Source organism: Carettochelys insculpta, chromosome 2, assembly GCF_033958435.1.
Source record: "Carettochelys insculpta isolate YL-2023 chromosome 2, ASM3395843v1, whole genome shotgun sequence".
Lineage (NCBI taxonomy): Eukaryota > Metazoa > Chordata > Testudines > Carettochelyidae > Carettochelys > Carettochelys insculpta.
In genome coordinates this window covers 161090521-161101565 of record NC_134138.1, presented here as the reverse complement: position 1 = coordinate 161101565, position 11045 = coordinate 161090521, and the positions used below count along the sequence as shown (strand labels likewise).

Genomic DNA, 11045 nt, shown 5'->3' with positions numbered 1-11045 from the left:
CAAACCAAGTGGGATGGGGGCTATTCCTGCCAATAGCAAAGGAGAGGGGCCTTGTCCTTGTGAGGCATAAGAGAATCAAGATCTCTGTAATAACCGAGGGCGCTGGGTAAGCGGGCCCAGGTAGGGTTACCCTAGTTGAACTTCTGTCTTATAGTAGACCTAGTACAACGGCACCAGGGGAGGTCGTGGGTACTGCTGCAGAGCCCCTCCCGCTCCGGGACGGCCCCCTTTTGGAAAGGGCAAATACGGTAGCCCTAAAGACCTGCCACACACACACCCCCCACACACCTTGTCTCGCCAATACGCGGGGAGCGCCGGGTTCCCGCCCAGCCTGCTCCCTTTGGGCAAGCGGCTGACTGGCTCCTTCCAAAGGCCGCCCCCCCTCCGAGCAGCACAGCGGGACCAACGCGTCCAGCACCCGGGGCTCGCTCCTCTCCCCGCGCCGCCTCCCGCCAGGCCGCGCTTACCCGCGCGCTGCCGCCGCCCGCCGGGGGGCGCCCGGACTGAGGCGCGGGGCGGGCGGCGGGGCCAGTCTCCCGGCGTCCTGGCTCCGCAGCGCCCTCTGCCGCCGGCGCGCCGGGCGGAGCATCGCGTGCGAGCGGGCAGCCGCGAGGCTCCGCTTGTCACTCCCCCGCCCGCCACCTGAGTCACCCGGGGAGCGGCGGCCGGGCCGGCATCCCCCCTGCCACTCCGCGCCCGAAGCTCAGCGCTCTGCCTGCCGCGGCGCGGGACGGTGCAGCCCGGACCGCGCCTCCTGCTTGGGGTGAGTCCTTGCCTGCCGCGGGCTCGTCCGAGGGGCGCAAGTGCCAGGAGGGGGGCGGGCAGGGACGCCGGGGCAGAGCTGAGGGCTTCGCTAGCTGGCCACCCCCAGCCCTCCTGCAGGGGGCTGGCTCCGGGCGGCTGCGGCGCCTGCAGCCCCGAGCGAGTTGCATTGTGTGAAACTCCCGTGCAGAGCGCCCGCATCAGGCCGGGCCGGGCCCCGGGGGCTGGAACCCCAAAACTACACGGTAAGAAGGGGAAGGGTTTGCCACGGGCCCCTGTGGCTTCCCCCGGCTGCCACTGATGCCTTAGGGAGACCTGCCCCTGGAAAGCCCCTGCCGTAGCCTTTCACAGATTGACTATATTCAAAATCAAAGGCAGTGAAAAAACCCAAACCCAACTAGGAGACTAGAGATCTGGGTCCGTCAGCATTTCCCCCTCTGAAGCCCCGTTTTCAACACGGCTAATTTAGATCTAACATTTCTTCCCGAGTTGCAGTTTCCTGGGGTAAGCGGGGAGGGGATCCCACCACTTTTGGAGTTTACATCAGCTGGTTTTGTAAAGTGGAATTTTCCAGCCCTTCATGTGGACATTCAACTTGGGCAGTGAAGGAAAAACACGATTTAAAGGCCAAGTTGTGTCATTTAGAAACCAGTTTCTTTGAACGGGGACACCAAAATGTTATATGTTCACCATATTAAAAATTAGTTTCCTGTATCAGAGGGGTAGCTGAATTAATCTGAATCTTCAAAAACAACGAGATGTCCTGTGGCACCCTATAAACTAACAGATATTTTGGAGTATAAGGTATCATAGGCAAAGATCCACTTTGTCAGATGCACGAGTGGGGAACCCTCCTCTGGAACCCCCCCACTCGTGCATCTGACGAAGCGGGTCTTTGCCCACGAAAGCTGATGCTCCAAAATATGTTAGTTTCTGGTAGTTAATTTCCTAACACATTTGGCACTAATTGGTAGTCAAAAGTCCCAGAAGTGAGACCCACAACTGGACAGAAGTAAGAACTGATTTATGCAGTTGGACCCAGAAGTAATCTGCCCAGAAGAATGTGGAGGCACCTTTGTGAGCCACTGTGGAGAAGAAGACAATTCCACTGTCTGTACATACTCGTTTGTTGGGCCGAGGGCTTCACTATCCTGTGCTGACAGTTAAACACTTTTGCAAGCAGTAAATGCACTAATTTTGCGTCCAGTTAAACAAAAGAGGCCTGCCTAAAGATTTACGGGGTCAAAATAAAAGCAGCAAAAAGCACGCTCAGGGTTGAGAATTTTTGCCCTTCAGAGCAATGCAGTACCCCAGAATGTACACACTAGAGAAGTTAGGAACTAGTTGGCTAAGTTTCCAACAGCAACGTATGCAGGGCCACCCTTACCCTTGCCCATTTTCTAATTTCAGGCAGAGAAAAGGGGACCAGACATCCCGTTTTTAAAGGGACAGTCCTGGATTTAAACCCTCCTGCAGTTGTTCTGATTTTTTCTTAAATATGGGCAAATTGTCCTGTATTTTCTGTTTCTTTCCCCATCAATACTAGTGGGTCCTGCTTCAGGCCAGATCCCTGCTCACCAGCTGCCCAGCCACCAGCAGTAGTTGGAGGGGGCGGGGGGGCTTTCAGCAGCCAACAATGGGGGCAGGCGTCCAAGACTGGCGGTGGGGCAAAGAAGCAGCTTGTGGGATCAGCCACTTCCCCTCCTGGTCCATCAGCACAACTTCCGCTGTGTGCAGTTCTCAGACACAGGGCACCACTGCCAACCCATTTCTGGCTGGCCCTGGGTGTGAGCTGCAGTGGCTGGTGAGTACAGGCAGGCACCAGATGTCACTCGGTTTTGTGTTGTCTCTGCCACTTACCCTTTGGCCCTTTACGTGCTCCCCGCCTCACTGTCCTCTCCCTGCTTTTCTCTCCAGTACCGTTGCTCCTGCATATCCCCCTGGCAGGGAATGTCCCATTCCCACCCCCGACTGGAGCTTATTAACAGCCTGGCCAGCAGGCTCCTTCCTTCCACCATGGCATCTGGCTGGGCTGGTGCCCAAGAAAACCCAATACCATCTGGCTCTGGGTGCCAGCCAGAAGGAGCCAAGCCCTGCATGTGCCAAAGCCCCACACAGCACTGCCACAAGGAAGTCTCACTGCTCCTCAGCTAGCCTCTGGAATGTGGGGGGGGGAGGGGTTGATCTCCAGTCTGTTTGCACCCTGGCCCTGCAAGCTCCCCAGCAGGGGCTTCGCATCCTTTTCGCACACACCCCACCCTGGGTCCTGCTCCCACCCCTTGGCACCCTCCGTTAGCCACCAAGGTTCACTGAAGCCCCTGCCATCATGTTCTCTGGGCCCTAGTGCACAGCCAATACATCCTTAAGGCTTGAACAAATGGGGCCGACAGCCACTGAGGGCCCTTGGGCAAGGTGGGAGGGGCAGCCAGCTCTGTGCCTCTGGAAGGGGTGTGGCCAAGGGTGGAAGGAGCGGGGCCTAGGGCAGTCAGCCCTTAGTGCTGTTGAGACCGCAGTGTTTTCGCACCCCCCCACCCCCCCCGATTGAGCTGCATGTAGCCGGAGAGCCGCACTTCTGCAGCATTTCTAAGGGGCCTGAAATACTAAAACATCAGGGCCCCTGTGCAGCTTCCCCCTTTGCCCTCCCTTGTTGGCAGACCTGTTGGGCAGGGTCCTTTATCTCTCGGCTTCTTAAGGCAAGCAATCTAATTGTCCCCTTCACATGCCCAAACCTTTTCTGCACTCCACTCATAGTTGCTGCCTTTTGCCAGTGCAAACCCAGAGTTCAGAGGTACATCCACAAGGTCACCTCACACCCTGGGGGAGGGGGGTAAAGGAGCATCTTACTCACTCCACTGGCTGCTTGCAGTCTGCCTACTCAGTGCTGTCTGCCACGACCCTCCTGGTTACTCATCTCACCTCTCTGCTGCTGCCCTGCCGGCTGCTCCTCTCTGCCACTGCCTTGCTGGGTACTCATTGTGTGTCTCGGCTGCCACCCTGCTGGTAGTCAATCACCATCTGCTGCCGTCCTCTTACTTCTGCTCTTTTGCAGGCTGAACAGAAACACCACCCCCTCTCAAGTGACTTTTAGTTGGCAGCGCAGAAACACATCTCTACCGCAGTCAAAATAAAAAAGAAGCACCCAATGGAACGTATTTAGCTCTGTTCTATGAACAGTGGGGGAAAACAAGTCAAACCAATCCAGGCAGTACCCCAGGAAGGGTGTGTCACGTCCTGACCAGAACACCTGCCCCCAACCTTCTTAGTCTCATAGGCCTTGTGACAGTCGACCCCCTGCTTAGCGAGGTCCTTCCTGGATAATATGAGATTTTTCCCTTGGAAGAGGTTAAGTACAGCCCTGCTTTTCTGTATTCCCACAATAATTATGACTATTGGCAGGGCCGGTCCTAGCTAATTGGCGGCCGTAAGCAAATAGAGGCTGGAGGCGGGGGCAGCAGATGTGTCCTCTTGGCTACTGCACCCTCACAGCTGCTGCCCCCTCCCACCAGGCCTTGCTGCACCCCTGGCTGCCCACAGTGTGCCCCAGCCTCCAGGCTGCTCAGCTGCAGCCCTGCCCCTCCCCCATCCCCATGCAGCAAGTGCCTGCTGTCTCCGCCCCTTGAAACTGACCAACCCGAGCCACCACCTGGCTCACCCATCCCCAAGGCTAGCTGTGAATATTGGCAAACATTTTCCACTATTCCTGCATTTAATACTAACATGGCAGGGTTGGGTCACAAATTAAGCTGATTACAATGAACAAAACACCTCTGCATCTGCTGAATAGCTAGCAAATCAAAGCAAAGCAGGAGCAAACTGTATTTGCATAGACACATCCAGGGTCTCTTCCCCCCATATAGCTAGATGCCAGGGAAGCATTCATTCAGACCCTGCTGGCAGATGAAATTACTACAGTTCTAAGTACCCCACAGTTCTGTCTATGCAAGCGAGAGGGTGAAAAGCTCTACAACGAAAATATATAAAAAATATTGCAAGAACCTACATTCTTGCTAATAAGCTTACTGGAGATCACCACAACTCTTACAGACAGGAACAGTCCTTTAAACCTCCATCTCCAGGAACATCCTTGTGCTGACAAGTTTATCACAGCTTCAACTCAGAACAAGCACCCAATCTTAGGGAATGTCAGTGAGACCAATCCTTCCAACCTTTTCAAAAGATTGTGGCCTTTTGTGTACCAGGAGTTCTGTCCATTTTCTGGATTAGGAAGAAGGCCCTAAACCAGGTTAAAACCAGGCCATTTATTTAAAAAAAACCCAAAAACTAAAACCCACTTTCTTTGTCTGTTGGCCCTCAGACAATCCAACTTGAAATAGTATATGCAAATCTTTCTAGGACAGCAGCTTCAAAGGGCTGACAATGATAGGAGTATTTTAGCATACCCAGCTCTACTAGAGAAGATAGATACAATGCCATAACAACACATACATAACTGCATTTTAATGCATTGTATCTCAAAGGTATTAACTCTTATTTGGTAGGGTTTAAGTTAATTCAGTAAAACTAATCTTAATTCCATAAGGATTGTTCAGGATATCGTCAGTCCATCACATGCTGCAGATTAAGGTATGTTACTTAGGGTGTGTCTATATCACAAATGAAGGTGTAATTGTAGCCCTGGTAAGCATACTGCCACTAGCTTTAATCTAGCTCACAAAAGTAAAAATAGTACTGCAGGCGTGGTGGCATGGACTCCACTGTGGGTCAGTCATCAAGATATTTTCCTAAGGTCTCTGGGACAACTACCCCGTAGTGAAGCCCTTGCCACCACATCTCCACTACAGTTGGCACCCACACTAGCTAAATGAAAACTACTGTGAGTATACCTACCCACACTACAATTACACATTCATTTGGGGGGTAGACAGACCTTCAGTAACTCTCAGGAATAAATCTTGGGGAAGAGAGCTTTCTGACTGTGGGCCCAATTCATTACACTTAGAGTAAACTCTTTCCTATCCAGCAGCCCTGGTACCAGGAGGTTGCTGGATATTACAATATTCTGGATAATAGAGAGGTATGCCTAGTAATGAATCACACTAAAGAAAAGTGGGAGTAGGGATTTTGGACAGTTGTGGTGGGGCTGTAGGCAGGAGGCCACTGGGCAGGAGTGGTCTTGTGCATGAGGCTGTGCTCGGGTGGGAGTCTGAGCAGCCAATGGACATAGTGGATCCAGGGGAGCTCTGTCCAGAAGGAGCTGGGGAGGAGGGGGCTGTGTGGCCTGGCATGGGCCTGCCCTCCAGGGGAAGGGGCATGCTGGCAGCATAGGGCCAAGTGGGCTACTGTGTGTTTGGCAACTGCTGGTTTGTAAATACCCCTCGCACTAGGCTAGGCAGAGCAGAGCCGCCTCTGGCGTACTCCACTGTCTCGTGCTAATCTCCCAGCACCATGCTCCATTGCCCCCAGGGGGACCCATAAGTATGTTTGGTGCCAGGCCCACAAAAAGTTAATCCAGCCCTATCTGTGCTGCTGGAGGCAGTCTGTGTTGAACAAGAGGCAATCCTCATGTTCTGTGGGATTACTGCAGAAAGAGATCTGGGCATCACAGTGAACCACAAGCAAAATATCAGTCAGTACTATGACACTGTTGCCAAAAAAAAATAACCCAACATAATTCTGGGATGCATTAACAGGCATGTTGTAAGGAAGACATGAGAAGTAATTCTTCCACTCTACGTTGTGCTAATTAGGCCTCAGCTAGAGTGTTGTGTCCCTTTCTGGGTGCCACATTTCAGGAAAGATGTAGACAAATTGGAGAAGGTCCAGAGAAAGGCAACAAATTTGATTAAAGGTCTAGCAAACGTGGCCTATGGGGGAAAATTGAAAGAAGTAGGTTTGTTTGGTCAGGAGAACAGAAGACTGAGAGGGGACATTTTGTTAGCTTTTAAGTATCTAAAGGCTGTTACAAGGAGGAGGGAGAAAAATTGCTTTTCTTAATTCCTGATGACAATACAGCATGGGTGATTTAGCATGGGAGATTTAGGCTGGACATCAGCAAAAACTTCGTAACTGTCAGGGTGGCTAAATGCTAGAATAAATTGCCTAGGGAGGTTGTAAAATTTCTGTCATTGGAGATTTTTAAGAGCAGGTTAAACAAACATCTGTCAGGGATGGTTTATTTGGTGCTTAATCCTGCTGTGAGGGCAGGGGACTGGACCTGATGACCTCTGAAGGTTCCTTCCAATTCTAATATATCGTGATTTTGATGTGTTCATTAAAGTTGTCCAGGTGCTTTAGTAATGGTAACAGTAGCAACTCCAGGAGGCCTGAATTTAGATCAGGGCCCCATAATGCTAATCCCTTTACACTCAGTGAGGCTGCGTCTACATGGCAGGCTAACTTGAAATCAGGTACGCAATTTGTGCTAGATGAATTGTGTAGCTTATTTCAAGTTGATTTCAAAATAGGGTATTTCAGCATGTGGTGCTACCTAAACAACACCACATGCTGAATAAAGCAATATTTTGAGGCATCCCTCTACTCCTCCTGCAACGAGACAACGGGATACTGCTGTAACCCGAACTAGCACCTGCCTTGTGGACATAGCCAGAGCAGTGCCTACCCCAAAGATTTTGCAGTCGAAATAGAAAGGACAGAACAAGAATCAAAGAGAAGTAACTTACCTAAAGTCACTGGACAGATCAGTCACAATCCTGGGAAATGAACCTAAATCTTCAGTGAGCTCTCTAAGCACTGGTGACAATGATCTCTAAGAGTGTAAAAGATGTTACATTCCAAATTCCAGTTTAAGTAACTGCATGCTTCTAAGCACAATTTCAGTACATGGAAGAAATTATTTCTCTATATTTCAAGAGCTGTGGGATCTTTCTTCATGGAAGGAGATACAGTAGACCCCTGACTTACGCAGAGGCTGCGTTCTTCCTCAACTCCATGTTGTCATATTTCACATAACTCAGGGAGCCGGGAAACTGACCAGCGCAGCACTGCTGGTCAGTTTCCTGTTTCCTATGAGTGGTGGGCAGCCAAGATCCTGGCTCTGGGCTGCCCCCTGCTCAGAGGAGAGGGGAAACTGACTAGCAGAAGTGCTGGTCAGTTTCCCCTCTGCTGTCAGTGGTGGCAGCCAAGAGTCAGGCTGCCACCCCGATAGGACCTGAGAAACTGCTCCTGTTAGGGGCAGCAGCCTGATTCTCACTGCCCCTGACAGGAATAGAGTGGCTGCTGCCCCTGACAGGAGTGCTTTCTCTGCTCCTGTCAGGGGTGGCAGTTGCTCCTGTCAGTGGTAGTGGACAAGAGTCAGGCTCTCGGCTGCCGCCTCTCGACAGCAGCAGTGCTGGTCAGTTTTCCTGCTCCTCTGAGTGGTGAGGAGCTGGTGCCTGGCTCTGGGCTGCCTGCCGTGTGCAGGAGCCATGAAACTCACCAGTGCTGCTGTGCTGGTCCATTTCCCAGCTCCCCAGAGTGGTGTGCAGCCCAGAGCCAGCTCCCTGCCACTGAGAGCCACGTTAACCTGAGATATGTGCAACTTGAATGCACGTGTCTCTGGGTTCTATATTATTATTATTATTATTATTATTATAGGCTCTCTAATATATAAAATGTATTTTATATACCCATTTTTAGTAGCAGGTAGCAGGTTTAATTTTGAAACATGAAAACAAAATATAAACATCAATATTCTAATAACATTAATCTAGGAAACTGGGTGAAGCCCAATATGTCTTTAACTAATGTCACTGTGCCTTTTAGCTTTACAAAATGCCATGGCTTAAGGAACGAGCATTGGCTTGAACTGAATTTCCTGAGGTTTGTCATTTTGTGTAATAGTACAAAAACTTGAAAATGAATAGCCTGCTGCTTTTCTGTTTCAGTACCAGGACAATGATTCCGCCAGGGGAATGCCTATATGCTGGGAGGAAAAGGAGGAAGCCCATTCAGAAACAGTTAAGTATCATATTCATTATGAACTAATTATGCCTCCCTCTGTGTGAATGTTCTGTAGGGGAGAAAGGTGCAGGGAGTCCCTTCCTTCCACAGTGCACCCACGCAGGAAAGTCTTAATTTGTCTCCCTACACTCACCCCTAGTGCAGGCAGCTTGATGCAAATGAGCAGTCTCGAAAATTCAAAATGGCTACTCATATGCATATCTGAGCAGTTCATTTGCATGTGCATGGCAGAAAACAAGCAGTGAAGAAGTGGTTCTGCTGGCAAAACCCCGCTTTGTTGGCAGCCCCTTATCCCTGATTTCTTTCAGGCATAACAGGCTGGCGACAGAGGGCTTTTGCCAGCAGAACCACATCTTCATTGCTTTTTTCCTGCCATGAATAGGCACATAAACTGATTGAATATGCAAACGAGCAACCATTTTAAATTTTTGAGACTGCTCATTTGTGTCAAGCTGCTGGCACTAGGAGTGAGTGTAGCACTAGCCACAGGGGGAAGAACAAGCTTGGCAGGATGGTTTATTTATCCATTAGTGCTGACTGACCCTGGAAGGAGTGCTTCTGGATAGAGCATGGGATGGCCATGACCCTTCCCTTTGCCCTGAGCCTCATGTAGTCTGACTATGTCAGGGCAACACCTTCGCATATTTTAAAGTTGTAACAAGATCTGCTTTCCACCACAGTGTCCCCATACTCTGCTTTTCGGATACCCATGCCCTGACAACCATGCTCTGGCAACAGTCTTCCTAGCCTTCCCTAACGTGGCTCTGCTTTGCATGCAATATGTTGCCTGATCTTATATTACTTACGAATTTTCAGTAACCACTTTTAGGGTTGATGGGTTCTTTGTCCTAAGAATAGGCCCAGTATTTAATTATTCTGTGTTTGGGACCCTGAGGTTCACAGTTGCAATACTCACACTGTAAGAACTCTTGTATATTTACAAAAAAGTTCATTAACACATTTAGTCACAAACACTGCAATTTCACAAGATAGATACCATATACTCCCACCATTCTTTCTAGAACAACCTGAGGTGTTAGCCATCATTTTCCCCAGGGCCTTCACCTTCTCCATCCTTACCAGTGGCCATCATTCTCCTACAGACTCGAGGCTGGGATCTCACATTTATAATATGTAATGCTGAACTTGTTATATTTGATACATATTGAGTAGGGGATGTTTCCTTTTCTCCTTATTTGAATTTCCTTATTTTATTAATAGTGAAGTGGTTTTTTTCTATTGGTCAGTACATCATTGTTCTCAACTTGTTATCATATGTGTCAATTTGTTATCACTTGCCTTCTGTGGTTGTCTATCACATTAGTTATTTCTATTCTGCCTGGTTATTTTAGCCTGGTCTTAACTGGTTATTCTGGATTTTTCTTATTAGTGATGCACCTGCTAAGGCTGAGGGTATTCTTGAAAGCCCCTTTGCTCCTGAAGGTGCTTTATCAAGGTGAAAAATCCTGAATATATGTGCATTGACTTTGCTACCTGTGTGAAAGGCCCAGGCATGTGCATGCTAGCTTTGCCTTAGGTCTACATGCAGGATGTGGCCTGTATGTCCCTTGTGTTGCAACCAAAACGACAATATAAACCTACTTATTATAATAAACATATAATCAGACCTATAAGGCAATAATAAATCTATGTATCAATAACAAGCAAACAGGTTAGCGCTATAGGGTACAGATATAACTGAATGAAAAACACATTGAATATGAGTTTCAAAAATTGAACCTATCATGGGTTAATTTAAATAAATGAAACAATTAACTGGTGACTGGCACTTTTTGAATAAAGAATAAATTTTCAGATTGTTATTTTATTAGATCATTTTCATTGTAAGGAGAATTGCGTCTATGTTCTGTGAAAGGAGTGAAGGAACAAAGCACTGCGAAATAACAGGATGGCTTGAAATGCAAGTCGGGAAAGGTCAATGTCACTCAAATGTAAAATGGTTTCCAGATGCTCCAAACCACTCAGTTAAATAAATGTTTTTATTGTAATGATCCACACATCTTTTGTGTTGTACCATGTAATTGTAAAACCAAATATATTGTTGGTATTTTTCAGAGTTATAAATGTGAATTGGCACTGATGGGCATGGTACTACAGTTAAGGATGAGGAGATCATTAAAATGAAGCTCCCTCTTTCCAGTGCATCTTAAAACAAGTCCATTTGGACTAAAATGTTATGTTTTGTCTAAGGAGGAGTATGAAGCTTTGAGCAATAGCTGATGAGCTGTTTTGGAGTTAGGTGAACATTTAAAATAAATCACTTTTTTCCACTTAGAAAAACTATGTAAATGCAAGTACATTGTGCTGGATAAGAACATCAGTGTACAAAAATAATGAAATAA

At 48.6% G+C, this 11045-nt stretch overlaps 1 protein-coding gene across 1 annotated transcript in view; it reads left to right on the top strand.

The window, feature by feature from the left end:
• The first annotated feature begins 665 nt into the window (after positions 1 to 665).
• Positions 666 to 11045, top strand: part of AHRR (aryl hydrocarbon receptor repressor) — a 113763-nt gene continuing 103383 nt past the window's right edge. Inside the window, exons 1-2 of the mRNA XM_074985989.1 lie at positions 666 to 763; positions 8607 to 8678. Of these exons, the coding sequence (XP_074842090.1) occupies positions 8617 to 8678 (62 nt within the window). The 5' untranslated portion in view covers positions 666 to 763; positions 8607 to 8616. The remainder of the gene's footprint in view (positions 764 to 8606; positions 8679 to 11045) is intronic.